The sequence below is a fragment of the Pan paniscus genome, chromosome 20 (assembly GCF_029289425.2).
Source record: "Pan paniscus chromosome 20, NHGRI_mPanPan1-v2.0_pri, whole genome shotgun sequence".
NCBI lineage: Eukaryota > Metazoa > Chordata > Mammalia > Primates > Hominidae > Pan > Pan paniscus.
The window spans coordinates 51,049,195-51,070,538 of NC_073269.2; the positions used below are offsets into that span (position 1 = coordinate 51,049,195).

A 21,344-nucleotide genomic window follows, 5' to 3' on the forward strand; every position below is an offset into this window, starting at 1 on the left:
GATTACAGGCGTGAGCCACTGCGCCCAGCCCTAAAAACAGAATGTTGAGTAATGGAATGGGGAGGGGTCCAGGGCATGCTGTTTAATGAACATTCATAATTGCAACAGCAGTATGATGAATGGGACAAAGATAAAAATAGCAATTGGCCAGATGCAGTGGCTCATTCCTGTAATTCCAGCACTTCGGGAAACTGAGGCGGGAAGCTCGACTGAGTCCAGGAGTTAGGAGACCAGCCTGGGAAACACAGTGAGACCCCGCCTCTACGAAAGTTAGCCGGGCGTGGTGGCACGCACCTGTAGTTCAGCTACTCTGGAGGCTGAGGTGGGAGGATCGATTGAGGCCAGAAGTTCAAGGCTGCAGTAAGCTATGATGGCGCCACTGCACTCCAGCCTGAGTGTGACAGAGTCCAACCTTGTCTCTAAAAAAATAAAAATTAAAAAAGCAGTAACGAAAGTATAAGAGGCTCAAGTTTAATGGATAAATGGCAAGTAAAAGTAGACTAAAGGCAAAATCATGAATAATGTTGTAATAGGAGCCCAAGGCATGACGGATAATAAACCTGAATGAATGGGCCAGAGGCAGAGTGATGAATAATGGAAAAATAGGGACCGGGGGCAAGGGAGGTAACGGACAGGACTTCATGGATCCAAAACATGATGGCTAATTAGAGAAGTCCCGGAAGAACGACGAAAGTGAGCAGGCAGGCTGGAGCTAAAAGTAGTCTGGGCAATGAAGCTCAAATGAATGGGGCAGAGGCATGATGGGTAATGGGAGAGGAATGAATGGGCCAAAGATAGAAGCCGCAGTGACGCGAGGAACAAGAGGCATGATGGGTAACGAAAGGGGTGGGTCTAAGGCAACTGTTCCGCTAAGAGGTGATGAGGGCATTGTGGGTAACGAGGAGCAGCGCAGGGTTCGCAGAACAGATTAGAATTCTCCCGAGGCACTCTGGGAAGGGCCAGCACTTCCGGTTTTAGGTCAGCTACTCCGAACCAGAGGTGGGGTGGGGGCCCGGCTGCCGCGGTGCCTGGTGGGACGCGAGGCCTGACCTTGCTGCCTAGCCGCTTCTGCCGCGCAACCCACCTTTACCTGTCCTTCGACCCTGGAACGTTAGCCAATGAGAGTACCAAGCTGATACGCCACCAAGGTCGGCCCCGTACACACTGGAGCCAATCAAAATGCTGCAAGGGTCAAAGCCGACCAATTATCACAGCAACCTCGCCGCGGGGCGGAATCAAAAGAGGGCCTCCTCCAGGAGAGAGGCGGGGCGATGCCTCAGCGGGCGTGGCAAAATGCTCCGCACAGACCAATGGCGGGTTAGCACCGGAACCCGCGGCGACGCGAGCCAATAGGCGTATGCGCTGCGAGCCAATGGGAAGGGTGGGAGGGGCGCCGTGACCACCCTGCGAGTGAGAACCAATACAAAAGGACATTTCAGGGAAAGTGGGCGGGACTTTATGCACAAGTCCAATGGGAAGACCGAGTCTTGACGCTGGTGGGCGGGCCTCAGGGCACACTAAACCAATGGGCTAGGTGGGGTGGGGCGACGGTGGTGGCGGCGGCGGCAGCGGGTTCGGTTGCGCGTGGCGCACGGGGTGGGAGCGGAGCCCAGGCCGGGAGCAGGCGCCGCCGCCAGTGAGAACCGGGGCCGGAGCCGGGTGCGGATTTGCTGGGGCTGAGTCGGGGGCGCGCGGGCCCTGACCGCTGCCCTCTGACCTCTCCCCTAGCAGGCGACCATGGGGAACGTGTTGGCTGCCAGCTCGCCGCCCGCAGGACCGCCACCGCCGCCTGCGCCGGCCCTCGTGGGGCTGCCGCCACCTCCGCCCTCGCCGCCGGGCTTCACGCTGCCGCCTCTGGGAGGCAGCCTGGGCGCCGGCACCAGTACGAGTCGAGGTTCGGAACGGACCCCCGGGGCTGCAACCGCCAGCGCCTCAGGGGCCGCCGAGGATGGGGCATGCGGCTGCCTGCCCAACCCGGGCACATTCGAGGAGTGCCACCGGAAGTGCAAGGGTGAGGGGCGAGGGGCCCCCGCGGGGCTGCGATGGCCTAGATCTCGGGGGAAGGGGGAGGACACTGGGGACTCTGGGATTTGGCGCGCACCATTGGAATTATTTAACAGCACTAGGAGGTGACGTTGGGATCGAATGGTGGAACGTTGGACTTGGGGCTTAGAATGGTGGAATCAAATGCTGGAAACGGGATGGAATGTCATAGCAGTAGAGAAAAGCCTTAGGGACCTCAGGAGCCCCGGGATCAGCCAAGCCAGACTTCTCTTGTGATCGGGAAGGCAACTGAGGCCCAAGGTCACGGTGTCAGCAAGGTTCCTTGGGTGTGGAACCCAAAGCCTCCGGATCCCAGCCTGGAGCAATTAGAGTAGTAGTAGTGGTGGAGATTTATGGAGTTCTGTTCTGGTGTTCATTATACGTTAACTCATTAGATCCTTGGGACAATTCTGTGTGGTGAGGGTCCCATCTTTCAGATGATGAGTTTGACCTAAAGTTGCTCAGCTTGGTGGCAGTGAGATTTGAGCAAGCAAAGGCCCTGGCCCTGTCTAACTAGGCTGTACTGCCTCTTTACAGGTGGAATCCTTTGTGAGATGTTCTGCTGTGGGTCTCTGGAGAGAGCTGGGGGTGGTAGGGAAGGAAGAGATGAGAGTTGGTGTGGGGTTGGGGTGGAGTGTGACAGCGTTTCTCTTCTCCAGAGCTGTTTCCCATTCAGATGGAGGGTGTCAAGCTCACAGTCAACAAAGGGTTGAGTAACCATTTCCAGGTGAGCCTTCCTGGTGTCCTTACCCACCAGAGATCGTCCCCGCCGTCCCCCTCCCTGCATCTGCACACTCGGCCCAATTACTTCTCCCTCAAGAGCTGGGCTCCCTGATACTTGAAAAGACTCGGAGATACAGTGCCAGACTGACTACTCAGTTTGGGGACCTAGAATCCAGAGGTACTGTCTCCCCATAGCAGCTAGGCTGGAGTGAAGGAACAGGTATGTGGGCCTACCGGCAGCACCTCCTTTCTCTGAGTCTCTTAGTCAGGCCGTGCCTCCCAGTCTTCATCCCCTGCCCAGCCCAGAGACCTTGTCCTTGCCCTCTTCAGTGGGCAAGCCTATCTGTCCAGTATCGTCACAGCTCTCGCTTTCCTTCCAGGTGAACCACACAGTAGCCCTCAGCACAATCGGGGAGTCCAACTACCACTTCGGGGTCACATATGTGGGGACAAAGCAGCTGAGTCCCACAGAGGTGAGCTTCCTTTTTCATCCATTCATTGTATCTTTCTAATAACAAATTTGTAGCCAAATGTCAAGCTAAGACGGCCTCATCAGGAAAAGGTCACAGCTACCGAGAGCCTGGAGATGGGGATTGCATCTCTCCGAGGTGCACTGGGACACAAGTAATTCCTTCATCCAGCAAACATCCGCCAAACCCCTGCTCTCTGCCTGGCCCCATGCTGAGCAGTGCTGGGGATGTGGCCACAGCCACCCTGTCACCAGACAGCGATGACCCAGGGTGGAAAGGGCTGGACTGTAGATCATGCAGAACTTTGAATGCCAGACTAGGCTTTGGACTTTCTCTAGGGGGTTGTGGAGAGTCATGGCATGGTTTGGTCAAGGGAAAGACGTGGTCCACAGGTTCCCGCTGTAGAAATCTCTGGGGCATCTCTGGGGTGGCCACGTGGGGGCTAGTTATTAGGAAGGGCAAAACTGGAGGCCCAGACAGGGTTGGGGGTACTGAATGAGGTCTCTGCTTCTGTCATTTCCCTTCAGCAAATGTGTTTATTCTGCAAACCTTCATTGCACAACACATTCTGTGCCCAGCCCTGTGCTGGCACACATGACTGAAACAGCATGGGACTCACCCGTGGGGCAGGGGACAGACCTGTTCCCAGAGAGTAACAGGCCAGGATGGGCAAGGCTGACATGGGGGAACCCAAAGGTCGGGGAGCCTAACTCAGCCTAGGTGGTCAGAGAGCACTTCATGGAGGAGGGGACCCCCATCCGAGGCTTTCTGACCCTAGGCTTCTCACCCCGGCCCATCTCACATACTTGCACAGTGCACCACCTCTGACCCCTTCCGTTCTCTCTGCCTCACAGGCGTTCCCTGTACTGGTGGGTGACATGGACAACAGTGGCAGTCTCAACGCTCAGGTCATTCACCAGCTGGGCCCCGGTCTCAGGTCCAAGATGGCCATCCAGGTGAGTGGGGCACGGAGGCTGCTGCTCCCCTCGGCCACCATGAGCAGGGAGTCACCCTCACACCCCCTCCTCTCCACAGACCCAGCAGTCGAAGTTTGTGAACTGGCAGGTGGACGGGGAGTATCGGGGCTCTGACTTCACAGCAGCCGTCACCCTGGGGAACCCAGACGTCCTCGTGGGTTCAGGTAAGAGGCGGAGGGCTTGGAGGGTGGTCACAAAACTGCAGTTCTGGCTTTGCCAGCAAATCCACCCCATTTGTGAACCTCCTTTTCTGCCACTGGAGAAGTGGTTCAGCAGGAGTGATTTTGAAACATCAGGCAACATACTACAGTGGGTGAGACGGTCACCCACTGACCATGAGTGGGTGAGTCAGCACGGTCTTTTTTTTTTTTTTTTTTTGAGATGGAGTCTTGCTTTATCACCCAGGTTGGAGTGCCGTGGCGCGATCTTGGCTCACTGCAACCTCCATCTCCTGGGTTCATGCAATTCTCCTGCCTCAGCCTCCCGAGTAGCTGGGATTACAGGCATGCGCTACCACGCCTGGCTAATTTTTGTATTTTTAGTAGAGACAGGGTTTCACCATATTGGTCAGGCTGGTCTTGAACTCCTGACCTCAAGGGATCCACCCACCTCAGCCTCCCAAAGTGCTGGGATTACAGGTGTGAGCCACCACGCCCAGCCAGTCAGCGCAATTTTAACTGAGATTTTCTTTTGTATTAAAAAATGTTTTAAGATGGGGTCTTGCTGTATTGGCCAGGCTGGTCTTGGAACTCCTGGCTTCAAGCAATCCTCCCACCTTGACCTTCCAAAGTGCTGGGATGACAGGCGTGAGCCACCTCGCCTGGCCAGGGAAACAGCTTTTCAGCCTGCAAGTAGTGCAGTCGGGACTCGTGAAAGGAACTTGAGGGAGGATGGTCCCCTGGTTGCATAAGGCTTTGCAGAGCCTTGGCCTTCGCTCTGAGTGAGTCTGGGGCTTTCGGAAACCAAGGCATAGCTTCTCACAGGACCCTGCAGCTGGCGTAGAGAGCAGACTCCAAAGGGGGTACCACTGGGAGGGAGTGGACGGGGAGAGGAGGTTGGATTCTGGATGTTGTTTGAAGGCAGAGCTGCCAGGATTTGTTGAGACTGGATGGAGGCGATGACTCTGTAGTTTTTGGCTGGAACTGGAAGGATGGAGTTTCAGATTGCCAGCTTTGTGTCTTTGTGCAGCCATCCACTGTGTCGTGGAGAGCAGGCTCTTGAGCGCTGAGTCCTGAGTGAATGACTCGTGTAGGCGGGGAGGGGAGCTAGGGTTGGCCTTGGACCCCTGGGATTGCCTAGGGAGAGTCACCACTTCTCGCTGCAGGAGCCCAGGGAGACTCAAAAGTGTTGACTTTTGAGCTGCCAGAGGAGGAGAAGGGGCTACCCCGGCTGGGGGACAGGAGCAACAAGATTCCAAGCAGGGAGAAGTAGGAACAGGGGTGAAGGGAAGGGAAGGGCCATGGCAGAAAACCCAGGAGACAGGGAAGCTGGAGGTGCAGCAGGTGCAGAGAGGCCTCCTAGGTGAGGCTGATCTGTAGGGGCCCCATGAGGAAGAAACCTTTCCTGTCCCCAACTCACCTGGTGACATCACCCCATCTTCTCATACACTACAGTTGAACCACATGAGCCTTTTTTGTTTGTTTGTTTTTGTTTTTGAGACGGAGTCTTGCTCTATTGCCCAGGCTGGAGTGCTGTGGTGCAATCTCGGCTCACTGCAACCTCTGCCTCCCTGGTTCAAGTGATTCTCCTGCCTCAGGCTCCCTAGTATCCCTAGTAGCTGGGACTACAGGCGCGCGCCACCATGTCTGGCTAATTTTTGTATTTTTAGTAGAGACAGGTTTTCGCCATGTCAGCCAGGCTGATCTCGAACTTCTTACCTCAAGTGATCCACCCGCCCCGGCCTCCCAAAGTGCTGGGATGACAGGCGTGAGCCACCGCGCCCGGCCGACCATGCAAGCTTTCCTGACGGTTCCTGAAACCACCGAGCTGGTTCTACCCCAGGACCGATGCACACTCTGTCCCTGCTGCATGGAATTCTTCCCTCTGGTCGTGACATGACTGGGAAGGCTTGCGTGCGCATGTCGCCCTCTGTCGTCCACCATTGTCCCCATCTTGCGAGGCCGAGAGGAGGTTCTCCACTAAGGGCACGTGGCCAGTGGGACTCCAGCGTCCCTGCTCTTCACGGCGCCAGTGGGACTCCAGCGTCCCTGCTCTTCACGGCGCCAGTGGGACTCCAGCGTCCCTGCTCTTCATGGCGCCAGTGGGACTCCAGCGTCCCTGCTCTTCACGGCGCCAGCAACCCCGTTCCCTGTGCCGCCTCGCTCGCCTGGTCCTTTCGTGCTCCCCAGCACTGGCCTCCTGGAGCCCAGGGCCACCAGTGAAGCTTTGGTCTCTAGTCCTTTCCAGTGCCTCTTCCTTCCCCCAGACACCAGTGAGAACAGGGCCTGCCGTGTGCCGGTCAGGGCTGAGCTCTCGAGTCTCTTGCCACCAACAGCTCCGACTTGACCCAGGGTGTCTCTACCTCCAGGCGGCTCTGTGACCTCCGGCAAGTGGTTCCAGCCCTTCTGGGCTTCAGTCTCCTCGTCTGTCACTTGGGCACAATAGAAGCAACTACCTCCCAGTGAAGGAGTCCATGAGAGGGCCTGACTTCTCAGCCTCAGCACTGGGCCACATGCACAGTCACCACTTGCTCCACTCTGGCATCTCCATGGGGACAATGCCCGCAGGCACCCCCATTTCACAGATAAGGAAAGCGAGGCCCAGGGGTGAAATCAGTTGCCCAGGGTGACACAGCCAGGAAGCAGAGGAGCTGGGATTTGAATGGAAGCTTAATTCAGGAGCCCGTGAGCCTCCCCAGCCCCTCCCAATGGTGACAGCTCCTTTTCTGCTTCACTCTGAGCACCTCATGTGTGCCCAGCCCTGGGCTGGGACACAGCAGTGACCGAGACAGCCCATTCCTGCCCTCATGGGGGTCCCAGGTCAGGCACAGTGGCTCACACCTGTAATCCCAGCACTTTGGGAGGCTGAGGTGGGCGGATCGCTTGAGATCGGGAGTTCAAGATCAGCCTGGGCAACATAGCAATACCCTGTCTCTACAAAAAAAATTAGAAATTAGGCATATGGTGGTACATGCCTGTAGTCCCAACTACTGGGGACACTGAGCTGGCAGGGCACATGCCTATAGTCCCAGCTACTTGGGAGCCTGGGAAGGGGGAGTGGTTCTATTCTGAAGCTGAGGCCAAGCCATCCAAGGCCTTGCAGGTGTGCTGAGGAACCCATATCTTCTCAGGGCACAAGGGAGCCATGGCAGGTTCTGGGCAGGGGGTCAACAGGGTCAGGTTTGTGCTTTAACATGATGCCTCTGTCTGCTGTCTGTGAGGTCACTTGAAGTTGGGGCATGAGACTAGAGAGGAGGCTGTGGGTAGAGAAACTGGGGGGGTGGCCCAGGAGATGGGAAGGATGGTTAGAAAGATACTTGAGGGTCTCATGGCCTCAGTTCCAACAGTCCCTGGAACTCAGAGGCCAGAGATTCTAAGTCACTCACTCTAGATGGCTGCTTTTCCCTCTGGGCTTCAGTCTCCCCCTTGATTGAATGAGGGGATAACACTGACCAGAGTGGTAATGGTAGTGATTTTTTTTCTTTTCTTCCCCTGCCCCACCTCACCCACGTCTGCCCTGAGACGCAGTCTCTGTTGCCCAGGCCGGAGTGCAGTGGCACAGTGTCAGCTCACCTCAACCTCCACCTTCTGGGTTCAAGTGATTCTCCTGTCTCAGCCTCCCAAGTAGCTGGGATTACAGGCACGCACTGCCACACCCGGCTAATTTTTGTATTTTTGCGTCGTGGCACATGCGTGTAATCCCAGGTACTCGGGAGGCTGAGGCAGGAGAATCACTTGAACCCGGGAGGCAGAGGTTGCAGTGAGCCGAGATGACGCCTTTGCACTCCAGCCTGGGCAACAAGAGCAAAATGCCCCATCTCAAAAAAAAAAAAAGAGAGAGAGAGAGGGAGAGATGGGGGTCTCGCCATGTTGCCCCAGCTGGTCTCAGACTCCTGGGCTCAAACAACCCTCCTGCCTCAGCCTCCCAAAGTGCTAGGATTACAGGCGTGAGCTACTGTGCCCCGCCCGTGTGATGGTGATTTAACAACCAGTGGGGGGTTCGGGGATTCATTTGCTTCATCTCCTCTGGGAAGGAGAGTCACACAGTCGCTTGCCTGAGCCCATGGGGACCGGCTGCAGCCCACTTCTGATCTCAGCCTCCCCAGAAGATGCCACCAGGGCACTGGCCATGAACTCATGGCCTCTCTCACACCCACCAGGCTCATCTTGGGGGTTGCCGCCTAACACTCAGCCCCTCTGAGAGCTCCACCCAGCCATGCCTGCAGGTATGAAAGGCCCCTATTCCTGCAGCTCCAGAGAGCTGGCTCCAGGCTGGCTCCATGCTAGCAGGCCAGCCTGCTCCCCCTGTGGGGCCCCAAGTCTGCCCCTCTGGTCATCTTGGTCTGGGAAGCATCTTCGCACCTGCCTTGCTCTGTGCTGTCTCAGCTTCTCTGTGTGCCCTCAGTCTCGTGGCCCCCAACCTCCCTTCCCTTCTCCACGTGTCTTCCTCTCCAGGGCTGCACCCTAGGAGATTGCTCGATCGTGGTGGATTTCTCAACTGTGAATCTTCAGTCCCTCTTCCCCCTTCATTTCTGTCTCTGCAGATGTGTTGTTTCTTTTTTTTTTTCTTTCTTTTTTTTTTTTTTTTTGTCTTTTTGAGATGGAGTCTTGCACTGTCTCCCAGGCTGGAGTGCAGTGGCACAATCACAATCTCAGCTTACTGCAACTTCCGCCTCCCGGGTTCAAGCGATTCTCCTGCCTCAGCCTCCTGAGTAGCTGGGACTACAGGTGTGCACCACCACACTCAGCTAATGTTTGTATTTTTAGTAGAGACAGGGTTTCATCATGTTGGCCAGTCTGGTCTCGAACCTCCGACCTCAGGCGATCCACCCACCTCAGCCTCCCAAAGTGCTGGAATTACAGGTGTGAGCCACCGTGCCCAGCCTCTTTTTTTCTTTAAAAATTTTTTAGGCCAGGCGCAGTGGCTCATGCTTGTAATCCCAGCACTTTGGGAGGCTGAGGCAGGCGGATCACGAGGTCAGGAGATCGAGACCACGGTGAAACCCCTTCTCTACTAAAAATACAAAAAATTAGCCAGGCATGGTGGCGGGCTCCTGTAGTCCCAGCTACTCGGAGAGGCTGAGGCAGGAGAATGGCGTGAACCCGGGAGGTGGAGCTTACAGTGAGCCGAGATAGTGCCACTGCACTCCAGCCTGGGCGACAGAGCGAGACTCCATCTCAAAAAAAAAAAAAAATTAAATTTCTTATTTTTTGAGACAGGATCTCTGTTGCCCACGTTGGAGTGCAGTGGCGTGATCATAGCTCAGTGTAACCTTGACCTTCTGAGCTCAAGTGATCCTCCTGCCTCAGCCTCCCAAGTAGGTGGGACTACAAGCATGTGCCATCATGCCTGGCTACATTTTTAAATTTATTTATTTGTTGTTTGTTTGTTTATTGGGACAGATTCTCACTCTGTCACTCAGGCTGGAGTGCAGTGGCACTATCATGGCTCACTGCAGCCTCCACCTCCTGGGCTCAAGCAATCCTCGCACGTCCACCCCCTTAGTACCTGGGACTACAGGTGTGCACCACCTCACCCAACTAATTTTTGTATTCGCTATGTTTCCCAAGCTGGTTTCGAATTCCTGGGCTCAAATGAACCCACTTTGGCCTCCCAAACTGCTGGGATTACAACGAGCATGAGCCACTGTGCCTGGCCTTGATTTTTTTTTTTTTTTATGATAATCTGTAGTTAGATGAAGTTTTTAAATTTTTTGTAGAGATGGGGTCTCACTATGTCACCTAGGCTTGTCTCCAACTGCTGACCTCAAGCTGTCCTCTTGCCCCAGCCCTCCAAAGCATTGGGATTACTGGCATGAGCCACTGCATCTGGCTTTTTTTTTTTTTTTTTTGAGATGGGGTCTCACCATGTTGCCCGGGCTGGCTTCGAATGCCTAGGCTCAAGCAATCCTCCCTCCTCAGCCTCCCAAATAGCTGGGATTACAGGCACATGCCACCACGCCAGGCTTGTTTTCTTTCCCTGTCCCTCCCTCTCTATTTCCCACTCTCTTCCTCCCCAATTCTTCTGGCCCTATAAAATCACATTTGTGGCCTGTACCCTGCTAGGCTCGAAAGACACCAAAGTGAATCCATCTCCATCCTGAGGCTTGAAAAGGCAGCCCAAAGGTGGCAGTTCTCTTGTTCAGCAAGCACTCCCTACGGTGGAGGGACACAGGAACGCAGACTTGGACCTCAGTGCAGCAAGTCCCAGCCACAGCTGAGCACTCGATTCCTCACAACCCCAAGAGGTAGTTAGGTTCACAGAGAGATGATGCCAGCATCCATGGTCACCAGCCAGCCTGTGGCAGGGCTGGGATTCGAACCCAGGCTGTGCATACTTACCCACTCTACCCAATGGCCTCTCAGCAGCAGAGTGGCTCAGAGCCTGGGTTTGGGAGGTGTGGAGGCTTGGATTCTGCCCCTGACACATTTTGTGAGCATGAGTGAGTGACTTACCCTGTAAGCTTCTATAAGTGGTGGTGACCCCCTCTGTAAGTGGGGGTGGATAAATGCTGACCACATGGGCTTGTGTCGACCAGATGAGGTCCTTCAGGTAATGCAGTCATAGCAGGGCCTGGGACGCTGACCTCAGCGGTAGGGAACCCCTGGGCGATGGGTTAGGAGAAAGGAGCCCTTGAGGGAGGCCTGAGAGCAAGCCCAAGCCTCCAGCCGGGGTGAGCCTAGAGGGCTTCCTGGAGGTGGAGTCTAGCCTGGCACCCAGGGTGGGTGGAAACTGATCGTCATTTTGCCCACAGGAATCCTCGTAGCCCACTACCTCCAGAGCATCACGCCTTGCCTGGCCCTGGGTGGAGAGCTGGTCTACCACCGGCGGCCTGGAGAGGAGGGCACTGTCATGTCTCTAGCTGGGAAATACACATGTGAGCCTGGCGCCTGGGTCCGAGGGTGGAGGGGCTGGGCCCCTGGACTCCTCCTGGGTCTGAGGGAGGACGGGCTGGGGCCCTGGACACTCAGGTCTGAGGGAGGAGGCCTGGGTTCCCAGATGCCCAAATCCCCTTGGTAATGAGACCCCGCCTCCACCCCGCTCTCTGACAGTGAACAACTGGTTGGCAACGGTAACGTTGGGCCAGGCGGGCATGCACGCAACATACTACCACAAAGCAAGTGACCAGGTGAGTGGGTGCAGGGACTAGCTGGTGCTGCCAGGGGCTGCTGGGCCTGGAAGTCCAGGTGGGGCCACTCGCTAATTCTCATGTGTTGCTCCGGCCCCTCCAGCTGCAGGTGGGTGTGGAGTTTGAGGCCAGCACAAGGATGCAGGACACCAGCGTCTCCTTCGGGTACCAGCTGGACCTGCCCAAGGCCAACCTCCTCTTCAAAGGTAAAGGTCTCGGTTCCCCTACGCGGGAAACAGGCAAGAGGTGACTCAACTCTGAGTGGATGTGTGGGCCACCACAGGTGCTGGAGGACAGTGTGCTGCCACCCTGTGGGCCTCCACATTACCGGGGAACACTTGTTAAAAAGTAGGTGGGGCCGGGTACGGTGGCTCATGCCTGTAATCCCAGCACTTTGGGAGGCCAAGGCGGGCCGAGGTAAGGAGATTGAGACCATCCTGGCTAACACGGTGAAACCCCGTCTCTACTAAAAATACAAAAACAAAATTAGCCGGGTGTGGTTGCGGGTGCCTATAGTCCCAACTACTGAGGCTGAGGCGGGAAAATGGTATGAACCCAGGAGGCGGAGCTTGCGGTGAGCCGAGATGGTGCCACCGCACTCCAGCCTGGGCGACAGAGCGACTTCGTCTCAAAAAAAAAAAAGTAGGTGGACAACCCTCTACTATGTTTTATGCTTGGAAAAAAAAAGTAGGTAGAGCGGCCAGGCGTGGTGACTCACGCCTGTAATCCCAGCATTTTGGGAGGCCAAGCCAGGTAGAATACTTGAGGCCAGGAGTTGGAGACCAGCCTGGCCAACGTGGTGAAATCCCCTCTCTACTAAAAGTACAAACATTAGCCGGGTGTGGTAGCGTGCTGCAACTGTAGTCCCCGCTACTTAGGAGGCTGAGGCACAAGAATCACTTGAACCTGGGAGGCGGAGGTTGCAGGGAGTTGAGACTGCACCACTGCACTCCAGCCTGGGTGACAGAGTGAGACTCCATCTCCAAAAAAATAAAATGAAATAAATAAATAAATGTTAAAAAAAATCTGGTGGAGCATCTGATGGGTGTTTGGGCCAAGCTGGAGCTTTGTCCATCCCCTCTTATTTTTCTGCACTTGACTCTCTTATTTTTCTGAGACTGGTCTCCCTCTGTCGCCCAGGCTAGAGTGCAGCAGTGCAACTGCGGCTCACTGCAGCCTCCACCTCCCAGGCTCAAGCAGCCTTCCCACCTCAGCCTCCTGAGTAGCTAGGACCACAGGTGTATGCCACCAGGCCCAGTTAATTTTTTTGATAGTTTTGGGAGAGACAGGGGTTTCACCATGTTGCCCAGGCTGGTCTCGAACTCCTGGACTCAAGCCTTGGCCTCCCAAAGTGCTGGGATTATAGGTGTGAGCCACCACACCCAGCCAGGGTAGAAGGCACTTTGGAAGCATCGAGCCTGCCCCATTCATCTTACGTTAGTGGAAACTGAGGCTTCCAGAGGTTTCAAGGTCACAACTAAATCCAGAACCTCATCTCAGGCACACTGGTCGTAGTCCCAATGTCCAGTCTTAAGTCTTCTTGGATATCTGTGGCTCACAGATTTTGGGTGTTTGAGCCTCCTGCTGAGCACTGCTGGGGACACAGCGGTGACCAGCCCTGTCTTCACGGGACTCAGTGAGAGGAACAGATTCATCCGCAGAGTGGGCAGGACTAGGTTGGGGGAACCCAGGGGTCTGGAGGGCTTTTCAGAGGGCAGGGGTCACTGAGCGGAGAGCAGAGGAGGAGGGAGCCATTTGCTCCAGCGTGAAGTTGTTGGTGTGATGGGGTTTCAGGGTGGCAGGAGCAGTGTGGTTAGAGGTCTGGAAGCTGTCGGCATGTGGCTGGTATCCAAGGTGGCCAGAAACTCTGCATGGATATGGTGGGAAGCTGGCACGCCTCTCACCTCAGCTCTTCCCTGCAGGCTCTGTGGATAGCAACTGGATCGTGGGTGCCACGCTGGAGAAGAAGCTCCCGCCCCTGCCCCTGACACTGGCCCTTGGGGCCTTCCTGAATCACCGCAAGAACAAGTTCCAGTGTGGCTTTGGCCTCACCATCGGCTGAGCCCTCCTGGCCCCCGCCTTCCACGCCCTTCCGATTCCACCTCCACCTCCACCTCCCCTTGCCACAGAGGGGAGACCTGAGCCCCCCTCCCTTCCCTCCCCCCTTGGGGGTCGGGGGGGACATCGGAAAGGAGGGACCCCGCCACCCCAGCAGCTGAGGAGGGGATTCTGGAACCGAATGGCGCTTCGGGATTCTGAGTAGCAGGGGCAGCGTGCCCAGTGGGCCTGGGGTCCCGGGAGGGATTCCGGAATTGAGGGGCACGCAGGATTCTGAGCACCAGGGGCAGAGGCGGCCAGACAACCTCAGGGAGGAGTGTCCTGGCGTCCCCATCCTCCAAAGGGCCTGGGCCCGCCCCGAGGGGGCAGCGAGAGGAGCTTCCCCATCCCCGGTCAGTCCACCCTGCCCCGTCCACTTTCCCATCTCCTCGGTATAAATCATGTTTATAAGTTATGGAAGAACCGGGACATTTTACAGAAAAAAAACAAAAAACAACAAAAAATATACGTGGGAAAAAAAACGATGGGAGGCCTCCGTTTTCTCAAGTGTGTCTGGCCTGTTTTGAGCATTTCATCCGGAGTCTGGCCGCCCTGACCTTCCCCCAGCCGCCTGCAGGGGGCGCCAGAGGGCCGGAGCACGGAAAGCAGCGGATCCTTGATGCTACCTTAAGTCCGGCTCAGAGGGGCGCAGCGTGGCCTGGGGTCGCTGTCTCCCCATCCGGAACATCTGCCCTGCTGGGGGACACCACGGGCCTTCCCTTGCCTGAGGGTAGGGTCTCAAGGTCACTTGCCCCCAGCTTGACCTGGCCGGAGTGGCTATAGAGGACTTTGTCCCTGCAGACTGCAGCAGCAGAGATGACACTGTCTCTGAGTGCAGAGATGGGGGCAGGGAGCTGGGAGAGGGTTCAAGCTACTGGAACAGCTTCAGAACAACTAGGGTACTAGGAACTGCTGTGTCAGGGAGAAGGGGCTCAAGGACTCGCAGGCCTTGGAGGAGGGGCCTAGGCCAGCCATGGGAGTTGGGTCACCTGTGTCTGAGGACTTGGTGCTGTCTGGATTTTGCCACCCTAGGGCTGGGGTCAGCTGATGCCCACCACGACTCCCGAGCCTACAGGAACTGAAACCCTGTCTGCCCCCAGGGTCTGGGGAAGGAGGCTGCTGAGTAGAACCAACCCCAGGTTACCAACCCCACCTCAGCCACCCCTTGCCAGCCAAAGCAAACAGGCCCGGCCCGGCACTGGGGGTTCCTTCTCGAATCAGGAGTTCAGCCTCCCCTGACCCACAGAATCTTCTGATCCCACCCGCTCCAGGAGCCAGGAATGAATCCCAGCCCCTCCCAGTTCTCGCTGTGTGGTTTTGCCATTCGTCTTGCTGCTGAACCACGGGTTTCTCCTCTGAAACATCTGGGATTTATAACAGGGCTTAGGAAAGTGACAGCGTCTGAGCGTTCACTGTGGCCTGTCCATTGCTAGCCCTAACATAGGACCGCTGTGTGCCAGGGCTGTCCTCCATGCTCAATACACGTTAGCTTGTCACCAAACATATCCGTGCCGCTGCTCCCAGTCTGATGAGCAAAGGAACTTGATGCTCAGAGAGGACAAGTCATTTGCCCAAGGTCACACAGCTGGCAACTGGCAGAGCCAGGATTCACGCCCTGGCAATTTGACTCTAGAATCCTAACCTTAACCCAGAAGCACAGCTTCAAGCCCCTGGAAACCACAATGCCTGTGGCAGCCAGGGGGAGGTGCTGGAATCTCATTTCACATGTGGGGAGGGGGCTCCCCTGTGCTCAAGGTCACAACCAAAGAGGAAGCTGTGATTAAAACCCAGGTCCCATTTGCAAAGCCTCGACTTGTAGCAGATGCATCATACTGTTCCCACCCCTCCCATCCCACTTCTGTCCAGCCGCCTAGCCCCACTTTCTTTTTTTTCTTTTTTTGAGACAGTCTCCCTCTTGCTGAGGCTGGAGTGCAGTGGCGAGATCTCGGCTCACTGTAACCTCCACCTCCCGGGTTCAAGCGATTCTCCTGCCTCAGCCTCCCAAGTAGCTAGGATTACAGGCGCCCGCCACCACACCTGGCTAACTTTTGTACTTTTAGTAGAGATGGGGTTTCACCATGTTGGCCAGGCTGGTCTCAAACTCCTGACCTTAAGTGCTTCGCCCACTGTGGCCTCCCAAAGTGCTGGGATTACAGGCATGAGCTACCGCCCCCAGCCCCTCCCATCCCACTTCTGTCCAGCCCCCCAGCCCTACTTTCTTTCTGGGATCCAGGAGTCCAGATCCCCAGCCCCCTCTCCAGATTACATTCATCCAGGCACAGGAAAGGACAGGGTCAGGGAAGGAGGACTCTGGGCGGCAGCCTCCACATTCCCCTTCCACGCTTGGCCCCCAGAATGGAGGAGGGTGTCTGGATTACTGGGCGAGGTGTCCTCCCTTCCTGGGGACTGTGGGGGGTGGTCAAAAGGCCTCTATGCCCCACCTCCTTCCTCCCTCTGCCCTGCTGTGCCTGGGGCAGGGGGAGAACAGCCCACCTCGTGACTGGGGGCTGGCCCAGCCCGCCCTATCCCTGGGGGAGGGGGCGGGACAGGGGGAGCCCTATAATTGGACGAGTCTGGGATCCTTGAGTCCTACTCAGCCCCAGCGGAGGTGAAGGACGTCCTTCCCCAGGAGCCGGTGAGAAGCGCAGTCGGGGGCACGGGGATGAGCTCAGGGGCCTCTAGAAAGATGTAGCTGGGACCTTGGGAAGCCCTGGCCTCCAGGTAGTCTCAGGAGAGCTACTCGGGGTCGGGCTTGGGGAGAGGAGGAGCGGGGGTGAGGCAAGCAGCAGGGGACTGGACCTGGGAAGGGCTGGGCAGCAGAGACGACCCGACCCGCTAGAAGGTGGGGTGGGGAGAGCAGCTGGACTGGGATCTAAGCCATAGCAGGACTCCACGAGTTGTCACTATCATTTATCGAGCACCTACTGGGTGTCCCCAGTGTCCTCAGATCTCCATAACTGGGGAGCCAGGGGCAGCGACACGGTAGCTAGCCGTCGATTGGAGAACTTTAAAATGAGGACTGAATTAGCTCATAAATGGAACACGGCGCTTAAATGTGAGGTTGGAGCTTAGAATGTGAAGGGAGAATGAGGAATGCGAGACTGGGACTGAGATGGAACCGGCGGTGGGGAGGGGGTGGGGGGATGGAATTTGAACCCCGGGAGAGGAAGATGGAATTTTCTATGGAGGCCGACCTCGGGATGGGGAGATAAGAGAAGACCAGGAGGGAGTTAAATAGGGAATGGGTTGGGGGCGGCTTGGTAAATGTTTGTGCTGGGATTAGGCTGTTGCAGATAATGGAACAAGGCTTGGAAGGCTAACCTGGGGTGAGGCCGGGTTGGGGCCGGGCTGGGGGTGGGAGGAGTCCTCACTGGCGGTTGATTGACAGTTTCTCCCTCCCCAGACTGGCCAATCACAGGCAGGAAGATGAAGGTTCTGTGGGCTGCGTTGCTGGTCACATTCCTGGCAGGTATGGGGGCGGGGCTTGCTCGGTTCCCCCCGCTCCTCCCCCTCTCATCCTCACCTCAACCTCCTGGCCCCATTCAGGCAGACCCTGGGCCCCCTCTTCTTCTGCTGGTCTGTCTTCCCCTTGAGAGGAAGGCCCAGGTCTGAGGCTTCTGTGCTGCTTCCTGGCTCTGAACAGCGATTTGACGCTCTCTGGGCCTTGGTTTCCCCCATCCTTGAGACAGGAGTTAGAAGTTGTTTTGTTGTTGTTGTTTGTTGTTGTTGTTTTGTTTTTTTGAGATGAAGTCTCGCTCTGTCGCCCAGGCTGGAGTGCAGTGGCTCCCAGGCTGGAGTGCAGTGGCGGGATCTCGGCTCACTGCAAGCTCCGCCTCCCAGGTCCACGCCATTCTCCTGCCTCAGCCTCCCAAGTAGCTGGGACTACAGGCACATGCCACCACACCCGACTAACTTTTTTGTATTTTTAGTAGAGACGGGGTTTCACCATGTTGGCCAGGCTGGTCTGGAACTCCTGACCTCAGGTGATCTGCCCGTTTCGATCTCCCAAAGTGCTGGGATTACAGGCGTGAGCCACCGCGCCTGGCTGGGAGTTAGAGGTTTCTAATGCATTGCAGGCAGGTAGTGAATACCAGACACGGGGCAGCTGTGATCTTTATTCTCCATCACCCCACACAGCCCTGCCTGGGGCACACAAGGACACTCAATACATGCTTTTCCGCTGGGCGCGGTGGCTCACCCCTGTAATCCCAGCACTTTGGGAGGCCAAGGTGGGAGGGTCACTTGAGCCCAGGAGTTCAACACCAGCCTGGGCAACATAGTGAGACCCTGTCTCTACTAAAAATACAAAAATTAGCCAGGCATGGTGCCACACACCTGTGGTCTCAGCTACTCAGGAGGCTGAGGCAGGAGGATCGCTTGAGCCCAGAAGGTCAAGGTTGCAGTGAACTATGTTCAGGCCGCTGCACTCCAGCCTGGGTGATAGAGCAAGACCCTGTCTATAAATACATAACGCTTGTCAAGTGATTAAACCGACTCCCCCCTCACCCTGCCCACCATGGCTCCAAAGAAGCATTTGTGGAGCACCTTCTGTGTGCCCCTAGGTACTAGATGCCTGGACGGGGTCAGAAGGACCCTGACCCACCTTGAACTTGTTCCACACAGGATGCCAGGCCAAGGTGGAGCAAGTGGTGGAGACAGAGCCGGAGCCCGAGCTGCACCAGCAGGCCGAGTGGCAGAGCGGCCAGCGCTGGGAACTGGCGCTGGGTCACTTTTGGGATTACCTGCGCTGGGTGCAGACACTGTCTGAGCAGGTGCAGGAGGAGCTGCTCAGCTCCCAGGTCACCCAGGAACTGACGTGAGTGTCCCCATCCTGGCCCTTGACCCTCCTGGTGGGCGGCTATACCTCCCCAGGTCCAGGTTTCATTCTGCCCCTGTCGCTAAGTCTTGGGGGGCCTGGGTCTCTGCTGGTTCTAGCTTCCTCTTCCCATTTCTGACTCCTGGCTTTAGCTCTCTGGAATTCTCTCTCTCAGCTTTGTCTCTCCCTCTTCCCTTCTGACTCAGTCTCTCACACTCGTCCTGGCTCTGTCTCTGTCCTTCCCTAGCTCTTTTATATAGAGACAGAGAGATGGGGTCTCACTGTGTTGCCCAGGCTGGTCTTGAACTTCTGGGCTCAAGCGATCCTCCCGCCTCGGCCTCCCAAAGTGCTGGGATTAGAGGCATGAGCCACCTTGCCCGGCCTCCTAGCTCCTTCTTCGTCTCTGCCTCTGCTCTCTGCATCTGTCTCTGTCTCCTTCTCTCGGCCTCTGCCCCGTTCCTTCTCTCCCTCTTGGGTCTCTCTGGCTCATCCCCATCTCGCCCGCCCCCATCCCAGCCCTTCTCCCCGCCTCCCACTGTGCGACACCCTGCCGCCCTCTCGGCCGCAGGGCGCTGATGGACGAGACCATGAAGGAGTTGAAGGCCTACAAATCGGAACTGGAGGAACAACTGACCCCGGTGGCGGAGGAGACGCGGGCCCGGCTGTCCAAGGAGCTGCAGGCGGCGCAGGCCCGGCTGGGCGCGGACATGGAGGACGTGCGCGGCCGCCTGGTGCAGTACCGCGGCGAGGTGCAGGCCATGCTCGGCCAGAGCACCGAGGAGCTGCGGGCGCGCCTCGCCTCCCACCTGCGCAAGCTGCGCAAGCGGCTGCTCCGCGATGCCGATGACCTGCAGAAGCGCCTGGCAGTGTACCAGGCCGGGGCCCGCGAGGGCGCCGAGCGCGGCGTCAGCGCCATCCGCGAGCGCCTGGGGCCCCTGGTGGAACAGGGCCGCGTGCGGGCCGCCACTGTGGGCTCCCTGGCCGGCCAGCCGCTGCAGGAGCGGGCCCAGGCCTGGGGCGAGCGGCTGCGCGCGCGGATGGAGGAGATGGGCAGCCGGACCCGCGACCGCCTGGACGAGGTGAAGGAGCAGGTGGCGGAGGTGCGCGCCAAGCTGGAGGAGCAGGCCCAGCAGATACGCCTGCAGGCCGAGGCCTTCCAGGCCCGCCTCAAGAGCTGGTTCGAGCCCCTGGTGGAAGACATGCAGCGCCAGTGGGCCGGGCTGGTGGAGAAGGTGCAGGCTGCCATGGGCACCAGCGCCGCCCCTGTGCCCAGCGACAATCACTGAACGCCGAAGCCTGCAGCCATGCGACCCCACGCCACCCCGTGCCTCCTGCCTCAGCGCAGCCTGCAGCGGGAGACCCTGTCCCCGCCCCAGCCGTCCTGCTGGGGTGGGCCCTAGTTTAATAAAGATTCACCAAGTTTCACCGCATCTGCTGGCCTCCCCCTGTGATTTCCTCTAAGCCCCAGCCTCAGTTTCTCTTTCTGCCCACATACTGGCCACACAATTCTCAGCCCCCTCCTCTCCATCTGTGTCTGTGTGTATCTTTCTCTCTGCCCTTTTTTTTTTTTTTTTTTTTTTAGACGGAGTCTGGCTCTGTCACCCAGGCTAGAGTGCAGTGGCGCGATCTTGGCTCACTGCAACCTCTGCCTCTTCGGTTCAAGCGATTCTGCTGCCTCCGTAGCTGGGATTACAGGCTCACGCCACCACACCTGGCTAATTTTTGTATTTTTAGTAGAGACAAGCTTTCACCATGTTGGCCAGGCAGGTCTCAAACTCCTGACCAAGTGATCCACCCGCCAGCCTCCCAAAGTGCTGAGATTACAGGCCTGAGCCACCATGCCCGGCCTCTGCCCCTCTTTCTTTTTTAGGGGGCAGGGAAAGGTCTCACCCTGTCACCCGCCATCACAGCTCACTGCAGCCTCCACCTCCTGGGCTCAAGTGATAAGTGATCCTCCCGCCTCAGCCTTTCCAGTAGCTGAGACTACAGGCGCATACCACTAGGATTAATTTGTGTGTGGGGGGTGGGGGGGTGTGGAGATGGGGTCTGGCTTTGTTGGCCAGGCTGATGTGGAACTCCTGGGCTCAAGCGATACTCCCACCTTGGCCTCTTGAGTAGCTGAGACTACTGGCTAGCACCACCACACCCAGCTTTTTATTATTATTATTTGTAGAGACAAGGTCTCAATATGTTGCCCAGGCTAGTCTCAAACCCCTGGGCTCAAGAGATCCTCCCCCATCGGCCTCCCAAAGTGCTGGGATTCCAGGCATGGGGCTCCGAGCCCGGCCTGCCCAATTTAATAATACCTGTTCCTCAGAGTTGCAACTCCAAATGACTGAGATTGGTGCCTTTATTCTAAGCTATTTTTATTTTTTTTCTGCTGTCATTATTCTCCCCCTTCTCTCCTCCAGTCTTATCTGATATCTGCCTCCTTCCCACCCACCCCGCACCCCATCCCACCCCTCTGTCTCTCCCTGTTCTCCTCAAGAGACTCTGGCTTCCTGTTTTCCTCCACCTCTATCTTTTATCTCTCCCTCCTACGGTTTCTTTTCTTTCTCCCCGGCCTGCTTGTTTCTCCCCCCACCCCCTTCATCTGGATTTCTTCCTCTGCCATTCGGTTTGGTTTGAGCTCTCTGCTTCTCCGGTTCCCTCTGAGCTAGCTGTCCCTTCACCCACTGTGAACTGGGTTTCCCTGCCCAACCCTCATTCTCTTTCTTTCTTTCTTTCTTTTTTTTTTTTTTTTTTTTTTTTTGAGACAGAGTCTTGCTCTGTTGCCCAGGCTGGAGTGCAGTGGTGCAATCTTGGTTCACTGCAACCTCCACTTCCCAGATTCAAGCAATTCTCCTGCCTCAGCCTCCAGAGTAGCTGGGATTACAGGCGTGTCCCACCACGCCCGACTAATTTTTGTATTTTTGGTAGAGACAAGGCTT

The 21,344-nt window shown here is 56.8% G+C and overlaps 2 protein-coding genes across 3 annotated transcripts; both read left to right on the forward strand.

Annotated features, from left to right (window-relative positions):
* Nucleotides 1–1,519: 1,519 nt before the first annotated feature.
* Nucleotides 1,520–16,147, forward strand: TOMM40 (translocase of outer mitochondrial membrane 40). 2 transcript variants are annotated; one of them, XM_008970766.3, is made up of 10 exons: nt 1,520–1,636; nt 1,729–2,011; nt 2,703–2,770; nt 3,147–3,239; nt 4,091–4,192; nt 4,272–4,377; nt 11,127–11,249; nt 11,425–11,501; nt 11,605–11,707; nt 13,424–16,147. In XM_008970766.3, the coding sequence occupies exons 2-10, from the start codon at nt 1,738–1,740 to the stop codon at nt 13,561–13,563; spliced, it is 1,086 nt and encodes a 361-aa protein (XP_008969014.3). In that variant the 5' UTR covers nt 1,520–1,636; nt 1,729–1,737; the 3' UTR covers nt 13,564–16,147. The 2 variants fall into 2 exon arrangements, with proteins under 2 accessions (XP_008969014.3, XP_003817592.3); XM_003817544.3 differs by having other exon boundaries at nt 1,544–1,636; nt 1,732–2,011.
* Nucleotides 16,148–16,260: 113 nt separating this feature from the next.
* APOE (apolipoprotein E) lies at nt 16,261–19,844 on the forward strand. Its single transcript, XM_008970765.5, is given in 5 exon segments — nt 16,261–16,284; nt 16,286–16,319; nt 17,002–17,067; nt 18,222–18,414; nt 18,983–19,844. Coding segments are annotated over 5 exon segments (1,035 nt in total). The 3' UTR covers nt 19,701–19,844.
* Nucleotides 19,845–21,344: the final 1,500 nt, after the last annotated feature.